Genomic DNA, 19,308 nt, shown 5'->3' on the forward strand with positions numbered 1-19,308 from the left:
TGCTCTCTCTCTCTTTCAAATAAATTTAAATATCTTCTAAGGGGCGCCTGGGTGGCACAGCGGTTAAGCGTCTGCCTTCGGCTCAGGGCGTGATCCTGGTGTTCTGGGATCGAGCCCCGCATCAGGCTCCTCACTGGGAGCCTACTTCTCCCTCTTCCACTCCCCCTGCTTGTGTTCCCTCTCTCGCTGGCTGTCTCTATCTCTGTCACATAAATAAATAAATAAAATCTTTAAAAAAAAAAATCTTCTAAAAAAATCCTTCAACTATTACATCTAATAGTCTATATGTATATATTAGATCACCTTTGTTAATTGATGTTCAGATCTTTTACATTCATACAGGTATTCTGCTTAATCTATCAATCACTGAAGTACATAAAATCTCTCGGTAAACTTACTAGTGCATTTAGAAATTTCTCCTAGGGTACTGTCAATTTTGGTTTAGACACTTTGAGAGTGTTATCCAGTACAAAGAAGTTTAGAAATTTTCTCTGTCCCCAGTGAACAGAACTTCTTAACCTTATGTAACTCTTTTCCTTTATGAATGCTTTTAGTTTAAAATTCTATTTTACCTGTTATCAGTATGCTACACTGGTTTTCTGGTGGTTAGTATCTGCCAGCTATATCTCACTTATTTGCTTGCTTTCAATCTTGCTATATTTAGATGTGTCACTGATAAACAACAGAGAACTAAACTTTAGATTATTTTATCTCAAGATAATAATTTCTTTTAACTAGCTAACTAAATCCCTAGGCAATTTTTATGATTATTAATATATTTAGATTTGTTGTTACTAAATCATTTTCTACTATTTGTCTTGTGTTTTTTTTTTCTTTTTCACAACCCTCCCCCATCCCTGCTTGCTTTCTTTTGGAATCAAGAGTTTCCCCCTCGCCTTTTTTCATTCAATTTCCCCACCTTCCTCTTATTACTTTTGAAGTTTAAATCTCTAGGTCTATCCTTTTAGTTACTATCTTAGATACTCTAACATTCTTAACAAGTCTAAAGTAAATCAATAATTTTTCCCTCTTCCAGAACAAACAAGGACTTTACAACTCTAATGCCAATCATTCCCTCCTTAAAATCCATGATTAACCATTATTTTAGTTCTAGCTGGTCTTCAAAAAACCCAAACACCTACAAATTAAATGTAATTGTTTGAAAATGTCAATGATGGCTTCTCCCCAGTCTTCTGGTGGGTACATCTAGACTTCAAGTTTTGGACTTTTTTTTTTTTTTTTAAAGATTTTATTTATTTATTTGACAGAGATAGAAACAGCCAGCGAGAGAGGGAACACAAGCAGGGCGAGTGGGAGAGGAAGAAGCAGGCTCCTAGCGGAGGAGCCTGGTGGGGCTCGATCCCATAACGCCGGGATCACGCCCTCAGCCGAAGGCAGACGCTTAACCGCTGTGCCACCCAGGCGCCCCTCAAGTTTTGGACTTTCTGAGAGGACAGGTTTTGTACTATTATTAAGACCCCAACTCTTAATACTTCACATGGTCTAACAGTACCCTTAGCTAAATGCGTGCTAACTCTAAAATAATCTATAAAATAGAAATCTAATTGCTTTAATCACATTTTATATGCTTCCATTTAAATACTATCACATAGACCATTAGAAATCTTTGCTTTCATTATCTGAGATTTTTAAATGTACTTCTTGTTTGTTATTTGTGGTCCATTAACTGGGGCTTGGAAGATTCCCCAAAACCTGATTTTTCCCCCCAAATAATTACTGTCTGCCCGAGTCCTTTATTTTCAATAACTGAATCTAATTACAATTTTCATAAATATATTCACTTATTCAACAATCAAATATTTAGTGAATACCAACTACTGTAAGATACAAAACAAACAAGACATACTTTCTACCCTAAGGAGATTCCAGTCTGATTTGGGAAAAATACATAGAAACAGGAAATGACTATATAAAATGATAAAGATGATGAGAGCACAGAGAAAATATACCAATGAGGGAGGAGAAAGGCAAATAAAGACCTTGTGAGAAAATAACACTCTTACGCTAGTTTGAAGATTTATATCTTTATCCATTTCTAGATACTTGGCAAAATGATGGCGCTCCCACGGGACACCATGAGATCATGTCATTAAAGAGCTAGCCCTTCAGCTTGGAGAAATTCTGTCTTCAAGACATGCCCTGCACCTTTTTGTTAAAAATTTAAAACATTTCAATTTGGACAACAAACATTTTTTAGCTATTAGCTAAGGCCCTGAAGGATAGACCTAGGTCAGAAAAAGTCAAAAGTTCTTCTAAACTTATCCACACTAATACGCTTGACAAAATACACCATTTGCATATCGGCTGCCTGGCTGGCTCAGTCAGTGGAGTGTGCGAGACTCTTGATTGTGTTCCAGCCCTATGTTGGGTATAGAGATTACTTACAATTAAATCTTAAAAAAAAAAAAAATACTGTTTGTAAAACTCATATCTTAGAATGTTTTACCAAGCACAATTTTACTCTATGTCAAAGATTAGCAGACATACTGAGGCAGTTCCAAGTCTCTGGACCTTAGTTTACTTTTAAAACAACTAAGAGTTTGAGAGATAAAATCCTTAAGGCCTCTTCCTACAATACTACTACAATAATAAAACTATGCCAGAGTATTAACATAAATGGATAACTGAAAATGAGAGAATTCAACTGGATACTCACTTGGACACATTGCCCACTACTATTGTTTTCTTTACAAAAAGTCGTGAAGTCTCATCTCCTGCAAGATCAGCATTCCGCTGCTCTGTTTTATGAGAGCCAGTAATACTAGCAGTGTCCTGAAAGAAATCATAATCAATTTTCACTTTCAATTTGGACAGTTTCCAATAGGCAGAAACCACAAAAATTATTCAAGGTATGAATGAAGCAACTCAGATTTTTTTTTTTATTACAAAATCTCTGGCTCTGTGACAACTCTCAGAGCATAAAAGTAATTTTACTGTTATCTTTTCCATTAGTTTACATAAAATGTTTACTCACTGTAACTCCATATGTATACATGTGTTCTTAAAAAATCATACACATCTGTGCTGTAGATACAAATAGGATATGGAAGGATATACAAGAAACTATTACAGTAGCAACCTCTGGGAAATGGGAATGGGGGAAGGGGTCAATGGAATTACCTTCTTTTCAACCTTCTGTATTATTAAAAATTTTTCAATGAGAAGTAATGTAGACAAATGATTAACTTAAAGTTTGACTATGGAGATAGACTGCCAGGGTTTAAATCCTAGTTCTTCAACTTACTAGATGTGAAATTTTGTGTAATTACTTGACTTCTCTGTCTCAATTTCCTCATCTATAAAATAAGGATAACAATTTTATTATTGTTATCTGGCTGGCTCTGTCGGTGGAGCATGTGACAGCTGATCTCTGGGCTGTGAGTTCGAGCCCCACCTTGGGTGTACAGATTATTTAAAAATTTAAAAAAACCTAGGGGCATCTGGGTAGCTCAGTCGGTTAAACATCCGACTCCTGATTTCAGCTCAGGGCATGATCTCAGGGTCCTGGGATTGAGCCCTGCGCCAGTCTCCACACTGAGAATGAAACCTGCTTAAGATTCTCCCTCCCCCCTACCCTCTGCCTCTCTTTGCCACTTTCTCTAAAAAAAATTAAAAATAAAATAAGGATAACAGTACCTGTTTTACGTGATTGTTTTCTATAGTTCTCAAAGAAGTGCCTGGTACATAGTACTAAATATTTGTTCCATAAACATGAGCATATTATACACAAGATGGTAAGTTTCTAAATCCTTTGACCAGTATTGCCTAAATTCTTTTTTAATTAAAAACAAAAACAAAACAGGTGCCTGGCTGGCTTCATTGGTAGAACATGCAACCTCTTGATCCAGGAGCCCCACATTGAGTGCAGATATTACTTTAAAATCTTAAAACACAACCCCCCCCCCCAAAAAGCATTATTACTGGTAAGAAACAAGTAAATCCAAACGAGTTTTGATTTTTGGGTGGTGGCATTGTGGATGACTTTTCTATTCTTTTTTACTTTCCTGTAGTTTAAAATTTTCAACAAGGAACACATATGAATTTATAATCAGAAAATTTTTTTAATTTGATTTTTATCAAAAATAAATCAAATCTTTGATGTCTGAATATGTGAAAAGCAACCTGGAGATTTCCTCTACCACAGAACACCTGGCTGAGAAAAATCATCCAATAAGGGCTCCATAGCCAAATATTATACCAAGAAGTTCAGAGCAGCATTTTTGAGGTAGAAACTCAAATAAGAAATTGGCAGGATCAAAGAGGAATAAATAGTTTTCAATTCTATTTATTATTATTGCCAAGTTTCCCCTAGTTATTAAAGCATCTTATTAAAGCATTAAAATTTCATAAAGAAAAATGCTGAAGAGAGAACAAACATGACAGAATGGAAAGACCTTGCACAAGGTCACAGAACTGCCAATTCCTCAAGGTTTCTCTCTCATCAATGTGGATGGCATTTAGGAGTTGTGCCATGCACAGTACTGATTCAGTTTAATTCTCAGCTTAATTCAGTTTAATTCTCAGTTCTGATACTTGTGGACAAATGTAACTGTAAGCTCTCCGAGACTCAGTTTCCCCATCTCCAACGGGGATATAATTAATCTATTTCCTAGGGTTCCTATGAAGGTGAAATGGAATAAATGTACATTCTTAATAAATACTAGTTCCCTTCTCTCCCTCCCATCCATCAAACTATACCCTTCCAGTGCGGCTTGGTCTCTGTTCCATGTTGTTCGAGAGTCTTTCTTCTATATCCATATTGCTGTTATTGTCTTTGTCAGATAAGAAGTCATTATGTTGAGATAAAGAATCACTTTCTGAATGATTGGCTGATGGTGTCTCTGATCTCTGATTGGCAGGAGAGGATGACCTAGACGGTGACTCCAAAAACTTCTTGATAGCAGGATGATTAAAAACCATTGTATCACATGTCTTTGATCCCTGCAAAAATGAAAGCAAACAAAACAAATTTTTAATCAAATGCACCAAAAGTAGGTAAAATTTTAATCTTTCCAAAAACCCTCATCTATTTAGGGATCATGCTTAAAATGCTTCAAAATCTCCCCACACCCATAAAATGAAGTCCAAACTCCTTAACATGGTCTGAGGCAACAAAAGCTAGAAAGCGATAATTATGTGAAGGTCCTGACACTAAAAGCTAAAGGTGCAAGTTCTCTGAAACTAAACGAAAAATAGAAGTAAGTATATAGTAACATATGGAAAGTAAGATTAGACTCTTAAGAAAAATAAGCCTCACGCTGCTTTAACACGAACACATTAACTGATCTAAATATTCCTGTAAAATATATAAAGATTTTTTAAAAACGTCTATGTGAAATGGCTCCCACGTAGGAGTAAAATGTAGTATAGAATGTTTTAAAATGATTAAGACTTACATATAAAATTTGTCATCAGTCTAGTACTGAAGTCTGGAGTATTTTTGTGTATCTTGTTACTTGGATACAAAATACAGTGCATTCTGTTATAATGCGATACACTCTACAGTTCCTAGGAAGCCCAGCTTTTAAAAACTGCGCAATTAACATAATTTAGGGAGAAGAAAGGAGCCAGGGAGTAGTACTTCAAAACAACAAAATTACTGCATCTCAATAATGAAGGGTATTTTTTAGAGCTGTGATGTGTTTTGTTACAGCAAACTAAAAACAATTAAATGGCAGATCATAATAGACAAAAATACACCTAAATATCCTGAATAAATTCTAATCAGAGTATAACAGGAAAAAAAAATCAGTACACTTCTAGAATACCAAATAACACAGTTCAGAACTGCTAATGGGGGAGGGATGCTGCCTGGGCAGCATAGTCGGTTAAGCATCCAACTCTTCGTTTCAGCTCAGGTCATGATCTCAGGGTCAGGAGATCAATCCCCACCTCGGGCCCCCACTCAGCATGGAGTCAGTTTAAGTTTCTCTCTCCCTCTGTTCCCCATCTCCACCGTGCTCACTCACACACGCGCTCTCTCTCTCAAATAAATCAAACTTAAAAAAAACAGAAAAACATTAACCGGACAATCAGCTCTTCAAACAGAGTAGCTACAAGTCCCATGTCATGCAGATGCTAGCTTGTAATGTCCACCTTGTTGGATGAATAGCAAGCCATGTAACAGATGACAGTAAAATCTGCCCTGGGTTGAAGACTATCTCCCAAAACTTCATGTCCACCCTGAACCTGTGAATATGACTTTATTTGGAAATAGGGTCTTTGCAGATATAATCAAGTTAAGATAATGTCATACTGGATTAGGGCTTACCTAATAAGAGGGAAATGTGGGGAGAGAGAAGACACACAAGAGGGAAAACATCCATGTGCAGATAGGGGCAGAAAATATAGTGATGTGGCCACAAGCCAAGGAATGCCAAGGTTTGCCAGCAACTGCCAGAAGGTAGGAGAAGGTGAGGAAGGATTCTTTCCTAGAGCCTTCAGAGAGAACACGGTCCAGCAACACCTTGATTTTGGACTGTTAGCCTCCAAAATCATGAGATAATAAATTCCTCTTGTTTTAAGCCACCAAGCTTGTGGTAATTTGTTATGGGAGCTCTAAAAAATAGTTCAGACTCTAGTGTGTATTATGGAAACTCCTGTAGAAGAAACAACTATCTAACATCTAAGATTAAATTCAATAACGCTCCAGATTTCTCTAAGACAATCGGGAGTATGACCAATGCCAGGTACCCTCAAGCAACAAAGGATGACATAAAAGCCAAAACATGGTACCTCTTATTTGTAAAAACCATGGGGGACAATGCAAACCAGTATGGCATCACACCTTCCCCAGCTCTGCCACTCTCAACTATCCACGTACTATCCACGAGAATTATCTAATTCTAATTAAGAAAACTTAAGAGAAAGAAATTTTAGAATGAAAAATGAACAAGTTATATGAAATTATCAAAATGTCAAACAAGAAGAAACACTTCTGTTTCAGTTCAATCCTATCCCCATTCCTTTATAATTGGAGCAATCCAGTGGCAATCACATTAATTAAGTGATGAAACTTAATATTCCAGGAGCGCCTGGGTGGCTCAGATGGTTACGTGTCTGCCTTTGGCTCAGGTCATGATCCCAGGGTCCTGGGATCAAGCCTCGCATCAGGCTCCCTGATCAGTGAAGGGCCTGCTTCTCTCTCTCCTTCTACTGCTCCCCCTGTTTGTGCTCTGTCAAATAAATAAACAAAATCCTTAAAATGAATGAATGAATGAATGAATGAATGAATGAATAAACTTAATAGTCCAAACAGTAGGACAACCTAGTTACTAGGTCTCCTGATGTGCTACGATATGAGGTATACAGCATCACCTATGAAGTATTATTGCCAAAACCCTCTAACTTTAATCAGACCTTTAGACCCAACTACCAGTTTGTAAAAAAAATAGAGGGAATGAAGGAATAACCCAAGGAACAAAAAATAAACCCAAAATGTGGGCTATTCTGTAAAGATAAATGGTCTGATCTCTTTAAATAAATCAATATTATGGGGGGGGGGAGGTGAACTATTTCAGATAAAATGAGTCTAGAGAAACAAAACAACCAAATGTAGTCCATGAACCTTGATTAATTAGATCCTATGTCAAAAAACCAGCTTTAAAAAATATTTGGGGGAGGACTGGGAAGATCTGAATATGGACTGGTTATCAAATAATATCAGGAAGTCACAGAAGAATATCCTTTAGGAAATACAAGATTTAAGTACTTACGGGTGAGATGTCATGATGCCTGGAACTTGTTTTCAAATGTTTTACAGAAAAATAAGATAAAGCAAAGATGATAAAATGTTAAGATGGTGAATCTAAGTGATGCATAAACAGGTACTTATTTCATCTTTTCTGTGTATCTGAAATTTTTCATAGAAAGTGAGGGGAAAAAAAAATCAGGGCTTCCTGAATAGTATATCTCCTGAAACTACAAACTGCTATTCATTAGGAAAATCAATCTATCTATAACTTATTCCAAAGCCAATCACAATCAAAGGAAGAATAAGGCAAGTTAGAACAGGGTCTCACTCAACTTTGTATCTACAAAGCCTAGGAACAATGCTAAATATTAGTTGGAGAAGGATTTAATATAAAGGAAAAAATGTTGGGGTGCCTGATGGCTAATTCGGTTAAGTGTACGACTCTTAGTTTCAGCTCAGGTCATGATCTCAGGGTCATGAGACTGAGCCCTGTGTCAGGCTCTGGGCTGGGCATGGAGCCTGCTTAAGATTCTCTCTCTCCCTCTCACTCTGCCCCTCGTCCACCCCACGTGCAAGCATGCATGCTCTCTCTAAATAAAAAATTCAAAAATTAAAAATAAAGAAGGGAAACATGATTCCTAGGATTATTGACAGTTTATGTATTTCCCAGGAAGGTAGGCTAGGCTTCTTGAATTCCAAAGGTCAATATAAGAAACATTTCAAAGGCAGGAATTTCACATCAACACTAATTTCCTCTTCACACAACAAATATGGATAGCCAGAATGACTGAGATGAGGAAGACTTACCTCAGAAACTTTTAGAAGTCCTGCAGAAGCATAGTAGTTTGCAACAATGCAGGCACGAAGTTTATCCATCATCCTTCTTGCCTCAATCAGTCGCTAAAAACAAATGTTAACTTGTTACTTTAAAAAAGAGAAACGACGGAAAAGATATACTATAAAATATTCATAAAATAAGAAATACAAATGACCAAAAGCTCAATTCTCTAATAATCAAAGAAAGGCAAATAAAATGCAAATAATGCATTTAAATGCAATTCTCTAATCAAAGAAATGCAAATGAAAGGCAAATAAAAATGACCATCTCCACCTGTCAAATTGCAAAAGACTTTTTTTAAAAAACAGCAAAAGCCAATGTTTATAAGAGTATACAGACATGTGAGTATGTTTATTTATATGTATATATGCATATTCATTGAGAAATGTCACAAAGATCCTGGGCACAAGAGCAAAAACGAATTATCTTTTGGGATGGAATTTCAAGTAATTTTTTCTGCAATTTCATTTACATAATATATATAAAAAAAGGCATATGCCTTTTTTTCCAAAATGAGAACACTCTTTTTTAAAAGAACAGCAAGTGGGGGGGGGGCACCTGCATGGCTCAGTTAAGCATCTAACTCTTGATTTCATTTCAGATCATGATCGCAGGGTCCTGGGATTGAGCCGCACATCTGCATCAGGCTCCCCACTCAGTGGGAAGTGTGCTTCTCCCTCTCCCTCTGCCCCTCCCCGCTGCTCACATGCTCTCGAATAAATCTTTAATAAATAAAAGAACAGCAAAGGGGAAAAACCATGATTCATCTCAATAGATTTTTTTGCAACAGCTGTGTTTTTTTAATTTATCACCATTATACCTGGTCAATGACTTCAATTTCATGTTCCTTATTCTTCATTTCAAGTGCAAATTGTTCCTTAATAATAGTCTCAATCTTCTGCACAGCAGCATCTCGAGCTGCATAAAGAACATAAAATAATCCACGGTCTAATTACTCAGTGACTGTCTTAAGTCAGTATGCAATAGAAGAAACCCAGGAAACAGTAACTCCTACATGGACAAACCTAGTAGCCTCCACCTTAACCAATGATGAAAAGTTAACATCACTAATATGGGGGCAAACTGACTTCATGTGTTTCTGACATAATGCACTGAGAAGTCTACATCACTCTAAAGCATTCTGGCCAAAATGCTAAATCTAATTATAGAGAACATCAAACAAACCAAAACTGAAGGACATTCTAAAAATAACTGGCTTTCATGATTCAAACATTAGAGTCAAGAAAGGCAGAAAGGTTGAGGAGATTAAAAGAGACTACAGAGATAGGACAACAAAATGCACTGTGTGATCCTGGACTGGAGCCTAGAGAGGGGAAATAGTTATAACACAATACTGAGAAACTGGTAACACCTGAATATGGACTGGACGTTACATAATATAATGGATGAATGTTAAAATTTCTTGCTTCTGATAATAGTACTGTGATTACGTAAGAGAATCTCCTTATGAAATACACTTGTGTTTACAGGTGTCCAATTTATTTTCCAATGATTTAAAAAGCATGATGTGCATACACCCTGCATGTATACATGCATGTATTTGAGAGAGAAAGAGAGTGTTTGGGGGTGGGGAAAAAGACTGATAAATCAAATGAGGCAAAATATAAACAACTGGCAAATTAATCTGGATAAAAGACATACAAGTATTCTTTGCAATTTTTCTGTTTGGAATTATACCAAAATAAAATTCCCGAAAAAGAAAAAAAAATCCATTAAGATTCTGAAAGATATATTTGGTGACCTGTGAAAAACCACAGTCCCAAGGACAAAGAAAAGAAAGAGTTAGCTAGAGGGGAGGTAGTCTGTGACATAAGAGCAGTTCATAAGAAGGCAGGAAGCTTCCTTCTGCAGAGAAGAATCTAGCAAGTAATTCAGCAGTTCTTGATCACAACTACCGAAAGGAATGAGCAAATAAAGAATTCAGAAGTAAAGAAAATGCCTCTGGGGCACCTGGGTGGCTCAATCCGTTAAGCGTCCTTCTGACTCTTGATCTCTTTAGCTCAAGTCAGGATCTCAGGGTCATGAGATCAAGCTGCAAGTCAGAGTCAGGCTCTGCCCTAGGCATGGAGCCTGCTTGGGATTCTCTCTCTCTCTCTCTCTCTGCCCCTCCCTGCACTGTCACTCTAAAAATAAAAATAAAAAAAAAAAGGCCTCTACTCTTGAAAGTAGTATTATACTATATGAAAACTAGAATTTAAATAAAATCTCAAAGGGCGCCTGGGTGGCTCAATCATTAAGCATCTGCCTTCGGCTCAGGTCGTGATCCCAGGGTCCTGGGATCAAGCCCCCAAGTCCGGCTCCCTGCTCGGCAGGAAGCCTGCTTCTCCCTCTCCCATTCCCCCTGCTTGTGTTCCCTCTCTCGCTGTCTCTCTCTCTCTGTCAAATAAATAAATAAAATCTTTAAATAAATAAATAAATAAATAAATAAATAAATAAATAAATAAAACCTCAAGAGAGACACCTGGGTGGCACAGTCAGGTTAAGCATCTGACTCTTGGTTTCAGCTCAGATCACGATCTTAGGGTCATGAGAAAGGGCCTGGTGTCACGGTGTCTGCTTAAGATTCTCTCTCCCTCTCTCCCCCCATCCCCTACACGCTTTCTCTCCCTATCAAATAAATAAATAAATCTTAAAAAAAAAAAAAAAAACTTGAAACCAAAAAAAAAAAAAAAAAGAAAAAAAAAAAAAAAAAAGGAAAAAAGAAAATGCCTCTAAAGGTGACAGAATTCAGATGATGACTACTCAAAGTAATATGCAACTCAGAGTTTAAGATATTAGATACAAGGGGGAAAAAAGAGCCAAATGACTGCTAGAAAACCCTGAAATTTAGGGGCATCTGGCCGGCTCAGTCAGTAGAGCATGTGACTCTTGATCCTGGGGTTCTAAGTTCAAGCCCCACATTAGGTGTAAAGATTACTTAAAAATAAAATCTTTAATGGGCGCCTGGGTGGCTCGGTTGGTTAAGCGGCTGCCTTCCTCTCCGGTCATGATCCCAGGGTCCTGGGATTGAGCCCCGCACCCGGCTCCCTGCTCAGCAGGAAGCCTGTTTCTCCCTCTCCCTCTGCCTGGTATTCCCCCTACTTGTGCTCTCTGTCAAATAAATAAATAAAATCTTTTTAAAAATCTTTAAAAAAATAAAAAGAAAAACCTGGAATTTTGCAAAATGATCCTGTGTTTGTAATATGAAAAGAACGATGGTCACTCATGCTTGGAGTATATGAAAAATTGTAGAGAAAATTTGGACCTTTTGATGACCCATGTCATTCTCTCCCTGTAAAGTATGCCATTAAATTGGCAAGTTCAAACCAATAATGGTATAAGTGAGTGTTCTTGGATATGTCTGCATGGAGGGAAATAGCTGGTTTTTGTCATAATGAAAAAAAGAGTATTTTCTAGTATTACTATATATATATATATCCTTGTCTGTAGAAACCAGGAGATAGGGAGAGACTGAAGTCAGAGACCATGTTCACTGAAGGCTGTTTTAGCATAAGCTCCTTAGAGAGAAACTCATCTACATTATTTATATCTTTCATGGAATAAAAACAAAAACAACAAACAAAACAATATAAGCAAAACGAAGCATCCTACTAAATCTACTTTGAGCAAATATCCGAAAAATAAAAATATGGTTTGGGATTAGGCACAGTATGGACACCAAGAGGAAGAATAACAAATTATCCCTCAGTAGGAAAAACTGTCCCTGCTTAAGCTGAGTATCTGGGAACTTACAGTAGATTTAAACTGAAATTATTATGTTTACCAAAACAATCAGTTTTCCCTACTCTTACTTTTAAAAAGTTATGCCATCTGATGCATTTGAGTAATGGATATAAGTTTCACATTTATTTGGTTTATTACTGAAAGGAAATAATTTCCTTATAAATAAAATTATGACTGAATGAGGGGAAAGGTTGCAATAAAATGTTTTCATTATTTGGAATTCAATTTGATAATTTCTGGTCCACAAAGACTTTTGGGGGGTACATATGACTTGACTGTATTTAGGGACAGGAATTTCCTTTCACCACTTCAACTCTAAGGGCACTAATTTTTGTTGGGGCTACAACACTCTATGACTTGAATGCCTTCTTTACTGAGCTATAAGTGTAAACTTTCATAGATTTATTATTTAAATTAACAGTAGTGAATTTCAGCAATAATTTGTTTTAAAAACTCAAATTTAGTACCTTTTCCTGAGATAGATTAAAACATTCTGGGTAGCTACAGATACACAGTTGATGATTTGCTCTTCAACTAATTATATGATCCTGGGCAAGTAATTTAGTGCCTCTGAGCCTAAACTACTAATAGCTAAGTGCAGGGGTTAAACTAAATCAATATTTTCCAAATTTATGTCATTCATATACCACCTTTAAGTTACCTACACCACATCTGAGAACCATATGAAACATCTAATTAACTGCAGTATATATATTGTAAGACTTTATGGTTATGCCTAACATACGATAGCTAAAACTTACAGCCAGTCTCATTAATGACACTTTCACTGTCTACACAATTGTCTTCTGGCCTTTTTCACCACACATGGTGTACTGCTATTACCAGAGCACTTAACTAACCCCTCTTCAAATTATACAAAACAGTGGAAATGCACTTTGTTTTAGTGCCTATAAATCTTCTAAGGAAGCATATCTCAACAAAGAAATAATTTCCTAAGGTAGGTGAATTTTTACCTGAATTTTCAATTGCTTTATGACGCTTATTTGGAAGGGCCACAGATACATCCTCATAATCAGGGTCGGTTTCTTTGATTGTTCGCTTGATTCCAGACATGATGACATTCGTTCTTCACTGTGAAGTAATAAATAAATAAACACACACCACTCAATGCTAGTACTTATAAATATATGTGTACACATAAAGAAAAATAAATTTTGCATAATACCTAACTCTTAAGTCTCTGTATAAACATGTTCATACCCCTGTTAAAAGTCAAAAGCATTAACTTACTAAAAACAGGGGCACCTGGGTGGCTTTGTCGGTTAAGTGTCCAACTCTTGATTTTGGCTCAGGTCATGATCTCAGGGTCGTGAGACTGAGCCAGGCATCAGGCTCCCCACACAGCAGGGAGTCTGCCTGAGATTCTCTCTCCCTCTCCATCACTCGCCCCCCACCCGCTGCGTGCACACACTCTCTAATAAATTTAAAAAAAATTTTTTTTAAAGTTTACTGAAAACAAAAACCATCATCATCTGTCAGGAAGTGTAGGTTTCCCTTTCAAGAAAAAATCCTTTAACAAGGCAGCACATCGCTCAGACTTTTCAAAAGGAGCCAGGCTTTCACAGAAGGGCACTCATAAGGAAAGGAAAGAAACCAGACTTTGATGAAAACATGGTAAAGCCCAAATAGCACCTTGGAATTCACAATGCATCTAGCATATTACGAACCATGAGCAATATATATAGTTAAGCTCTTAATAAATAATTTATCATACGAATCCCCTTTTTGGTACTTACACAGTACCTGCTACATAACAGGTACTCAATAAATATTATTGTTACTGATCACTTATCATTACTCATAATAGACCCAAATCATAGACATATTAAGCAAGTTTGCAATATAGTGAACAAGTCCTATGTATACAGGTCTTGAATAAAACAATCCTATAAATCTTCTAGATCAGTACTGTCCTGATACATTAGCAACTACCCATATGTGGCTATTTAATTAAGATATTAAAAAATAAAGTTAATTGAAAATTCAGTTCCTTTCTTCCACATTTCAATTTTTCTTTTTTTTTTTTTAAATTTTATTTATTTTTGCAAGAGAGAGTGCTCGAGCGCACATGAGCAGGGGGTTGGGCAGAGGGAGAAGCAGACTCTCTGCCAAGCAGAGAGGGCCATGCAGGACTTGATCTCAGGACCCTGGGATCATGACCTGAGTAGAAGGCAGAAGCTTAAGTGACTAAGTCACCGAGGTGCCCCACATTTCAATTTTTCAATTTCAGAACTAGCCACATTTCAAGTGCTCAACAGCCATCAGTGGCTACTAGCTACTATATTGGATGGCGCAGATACAGAACATTTATATCATTGCAAAAAGTTCTACTGGACACTGCTGCTCTTCCAAACTGTGTTTCATTGAGCACTTATTAATATTTCATGAGTTTAGGAAATGCTTCCCAAACCAGCACTGTCCAAAAGACGTATAATGTGACCCATGTATGGAATTTAAAATTCTCTAGCAGCCACATTAAAAAAAGGAAAATAAGTGACACCTGTGTGGCTCAGTTGGTAAAGCATGAGACTCTTCACCTCAAGGTCATGAGCTTGAGCTCCACGCATAGAGACGACTTAAAAAAAAAAAAAAAAGGAAAAAAAATGGGTGATTAATTTTAATAATATTTTTACTTAACCAATGTACCCAAAATATTATCATTCCAACAATGTAATCAATATGAACAAATAAGCAATAAAATATTTTACATTCTTATCTCTGTGCTAAGTCTTTAAAATCCAGTGCATATTTTACACTTAAGAGCACATCTCAATTTGGAACAGCCACGCTTCAAAGGCTTAGTAACCACCTGTGGCTAGTGACTCCCTTACTGGGCAGCGAGGACCTACTGATACTATATACAGATAAGAAGGCAGGCTCAGGGTAGTTATATGAGTTACCCCTTAGAGCATTAATCTATGACACAGAAAAGACAAAAAGAGCTCCCTGATTTCCAAACCTCTATTCTACCACTAATGGTTATTTATCTAACCAAAGGCAAAAATACACAATATGTATTTACTGAGGTAATTAAAAGTTTTAAAATAAAATTAATTTAAAAAAACGTTAACTCAGGGCGCCTGGGTGGCTCAGTCGTTGAGCGTCTGCCTTCGGCTCAGGGCATGATCCCGGAGTCCTGGGATCGAGCCCCACATCAGGCTCCTCCACTGGGAGCCTGCTTCTTCCTCTCCCACTCCCCCTGCTTGTGTTCTCTCTCGCTGGCTGTCTCTCTCTGTCAAATAAATAAAATCTTAAAAAAAAAAAAAAAGACGTTAACTCAAAAATATTTTTTATTCAAAGTTTAAAAAGAAATAACAATTTAAAGGCTTCTTGGCTTAGTCCAGTTCTATCACCCATCCCTGAGATAAACTCACATGATTCAGCTGGGAGAAGGACCCATTATGTGTGATATATACTTAAATCCTAGATCTAAGAGATCATTTTTTCCCATTACTGCTACCTTGTGTAATAAGCTCAAAAATGTTCTAAAAACTCCAGCATTTATAAACATCCAGAATCAAATCATTTAAATCTTCCTACACCATCATTACATACCAGCTCTAATTTAGAATATAAATGAGTCTTTACATTCACAGAGGCCCTGAATCCAACTGTTATTTTCTGTTTCTAAAGCTTATAAAAAGAGAGAGTAATGGGACACCTGGAAGGCTCAGTTGGTAGAGCATGCAACTCTTGATCCCAGGGTCGTGAGTTCAAGCCCCATGTTGAGTGTAGAGCTTACTAAAAATAGATAAAAAATAATTTTTTTTTTTAAAAAGTGAGAGTAAGGTCTTCCCTTCTCCATTTGGTCTGCAACTAGTTTTAGACAACATGAAAAAATCTTGGGCAAGTACATAAAGAATATTTTCCTTAAAAAATCAAACCTCATTCCTTCTTTAATGCAGATGGGAAAAAACATACCTCCTATTCTCCGATAAACCTAGAATCAAAGGTAGACACATTCTTTGATGTGTCTCCAAATCTGTTTCTGTGCAACACCATTTCCTCCGTGACCCCCTATCTCCTACAGCTTGCCAGAGTCTTATGAGATTATCTGTAAAGATGAGTGAGTTCAGCATCACCTTCACTCATCCATTCCATGGACCTCATAAGCTGAATATTCTCCTCCTACCTCCCAAGGGTAATGGTAGCTCCTCTCCAGGAAGGCTGAGGATCCTTGAACAAAAGAGTATTTTGTTTCACCCTCACTTAAGGGATAAAGCAAAACTCTCTTTTGCTCTTTTTGCTCTAAAACTAGGCAAACAGAAGGGAAGAAAAAGAATTTGGTTGTAGAGGGGTTGGGGTAGATAAGGAAGAAACCACCAATGAGTTAACTTGTACTGCCAAGGTCTTTCATAATTCATGCAGCCCTTATAATAAAGCTTTTTTTGTCATCTTTGGGCATAGATTTGAGCTTCTGATAAACATGTTTAGGAAGATTTAGATCTATACTGTCACTTTTTAATAACTCGGGTCTGCTTCAGTCTAGCAAGAATACTAAAGTATACACATGCCACATTCAAGTATACACCAGCGAAGGCTAGGAACAACTGCTGGGGCATGCTCTCATCATGACGTAATGAATAAGGGAATAGAATGTGTAACAAATGACCCATGGTCATTTTAAGTTTCAGGTTCTTGTCTGACTTTGAGATTTATGAAAAGGAAGTATGAACAGTTGCTAGATATTGTCAGATTCAACTTTGAAACAAAATGTCCTATTAATCCTCTTTAGGTTTTGAATCAGATGAAACAAAAGAACACAGAGATGGTAAATGTGAACGACTAAAAAAAAAAAAAAAAGTCTGTTACTGTTTATAATTAGTCTGTAAGAAAGGATTTTCTCCATACCATGGGACCAAATCCATATTCAAAAACATATGTAATGCTGATTCCTCTGATTTAAAATTTTTATGTCATTTAAACAGACTCATTATAAAAAATAAACGGCTTGGGGCACCTGGCTGGCTCAGTCAATGGAGTGTGTGACTCTTGATCTTGGGGTTGTGAGTTCAAGCCCCACACTGGGCTTTATTTATATCATATATACATAAATAAAAAAGTAAACAGCTTTCCAGTAGTGATAACCTCTTCCACCATTCCCCTGGAAAAGGAGAAGAGGAAGCACGTGAAGAAGTGCCTGGTGCAGAGCCCCAACTCCTACCTCATGGATGTGTGAGATGCCTAGGATGCTACAAAATCACCATCCTGTTCAGCCATGCACAAAGAGTAGTTTTGTGTGTTGGCTGCTCCACTGTCCTTTGCCAGTCTACAGGAGAAAAACAAGGCTTACAGAAGGATGCTCCTTCACATGGAAGCAGCACTAAAAGCATCCTGAATCAAGAAGAGTAAGAAACTATCCCAATAAACACATTTTGGATCCAAAAAAAAAAAAAAAGAGAGAGAGAGAGAAAGAAAGAAAGAAAAGAAACATTATCGGAGCACTTGGCTGGCTCAGTCAGTAGGGCATGTGACTCATGATCCTGGGGTTGTCAGTTCAAGCCCCATACTGGATGTAGAGCTCACGTTTAAAAAAAAAAAAAAAAGCAAATATTGTCAATTTAAACTCAGAAAGTACAGTTTCCCCTACCTACAATGTAAGAAAGCAAAATTACCCCATCATACCCATTCAAATAACATAAACAAGTCAGAGTTTTTGAAAAAAGTTCAAGTCCAAAAGCAAAACAAAACCTTATAGTGTTCTATACTTTGAAATAAACCTCAAGAAAAAAATAATTTTAAAAGGAAATTGTATAATAAAAAATACAACTGTAGGGGCACTGGGTGGCTCAAAGAGTCCCTCCCACTCTTCATTTTATTTTTTTTATTTTAAAGATTTTATTTATTTATTTGTCTGTCAGAGAGAGAGCGCAAGAAGGGAGAGCGGCAGGCTGACGGAGAAGCAGGCTCCCCGCTGAGCAGGCAGCCCCATGTGTGACTTGATCCCAGGACCCTGGGATCATGACCTGAGCTGAAGGCAGATGCTTACTTAACAGCCTGAGCCACCCAGGCATCCCAAGATTTTATTTATTTATTTGAGAGAGAGAGAATGAGAATAAGAGAGAGAGAGAGAGAGCGTGCGTGTGCGCACCTGCGTGCACATGACGGGGGGGGGGAGGGGAGTCAGAGGGAGAAGCAGACTCAGCAGGGAAGCCCCACAGGCATTGATCTGCCCCCCCCCCAACTCCAGGATCATGACCTGAGCCGAAGGCAATCACTTAACCAACTGAGCCACCCAGGTGCCCCCACTCTTGATTTTAGCTCAGGTCGTGACCTTGGCATCCTGAGGTTGAGCCCCACAAGCGACCAGTTCCAGGCTTACGATGGAGTCCGCTTATCCCTCTCCCTGTGCTCTTCTCCTGGCTTGCATGTGCGCGCACGCACACACACACACACACACACACACACGTGTGTGCTCTCTCTTTCCCTCTCTCTCTCTAAAATAAATAAATCTTAAAAACAAACAAAAAACAACTCATCTTAGTAGGTAAAAGAAGCCCGACGCAAGAGTATATACATGAATGATTCCATTTATATGAAGTTCTAGAACAGACAAATTAGGCGAAAGAAAAAAGAATAGTACTTCAGGTGCTGGTGATGAGGACAGACTGGGAAGAAGAATAAAGGAACTTTCTGGGGTGAGAGAAAACTTTTTATCTTAAGGGTGCATTTCACATAGGCAATTGTGAAATTTTTCCAACTGTACAGCTAAAATCTGTACATTTCACTGAATGTAAATTACATTTCAATTTATATAAGGACTATAAAGATATTTATCTAATCATGTCATCCCCTGCTCAAAATCTGCCCATGGCTTCCCATAACACTTAAGAATAAAATCATACTCTTTAAAATGCCCTACAAGATCTTACTTGAATTGGGTCCTGCCTTCCTCACCATCCTTAATCAATTAAAATGCAGACACACTGGTTTTCTTTCTATTCCTCAAATACATCTCAATCTTTCCATAGGGTTTTGGTTTTGTTTGTTT

At 37.4% G+C, this 19,308-nt stretch overlaps 1 protein-coding gene and 1 pseudogene across 6 annotated transcripts in view; one reads left to right on the plus strand and one right to left on the minus strand.

Annotated features, from left to right (window-relative positions):
* The window catches only part of YEATS2 (YEATS domain containing 2), a 106,579-nt gene that overhangs the window by 69,834 nt on the left and 17,437 nt on the right, over nucleotides 1-19,308 (minus strand). For 5 of the 6 annotated variants that reach the window (XR_004625997.1, XM_034661965.1, XM_034661948.1 and 2 more), the window contains exons 2-6: nucleotides 13,271-13,388; nucleotides 9,373-9,470; nucleotides 8,522-8,614; nucleotides 4,720-4,962; nucleotides 2,678-2,793 (exon numbers count right to left, since the gene is read on the minus strand). Coding sequence is in view for 5 of the 6 variants with exons in the window: in XM_034661965.1 (XP_034517856.1) it covers nucleotides 2,678-2,793; nucleotides 4,720-4,962; nucleotides 8,522-8,614; nucleotides 9,373-9,470; nucleotides 13,271-13,370 (650 nt within the window). In the remaining variant the exon portion in view is untranslated. Of the gene's footprint in view, nucleotides 1-2,677; nucleotides 2,794-4,719; nucleotides 4,963-8,521; nucleotides 8,615-9,372; nucleotides 9,471-13,270; nucleotides 13,389-14,817; nucleotides 14,893-19,308 lie in introns of all 6 variants that reach the window. The other variant, XM_034661955.1, reaches the window with a different exon arrangement.
* Nucleotides 17,353-17,644, plus strand: LOC117802632 (annotated as a pseudogene).

This window comes from Ailuropoda melanoleuca, chromosome 1 (genome assembly GCF_002007445.2).
Source record: "Ailuropoda melanoleuca isolate Jingjing chromosome 1, ASM200744v2, whole genome shotgun sequence".
Taxonomy (NCBI): domain Eukaryota; kingdom Metazoa; phylum Chordata; class Mammalia; order Carnivora; family Ursidae; genus Ailuropoda; species Ailuropoda melanoleuca.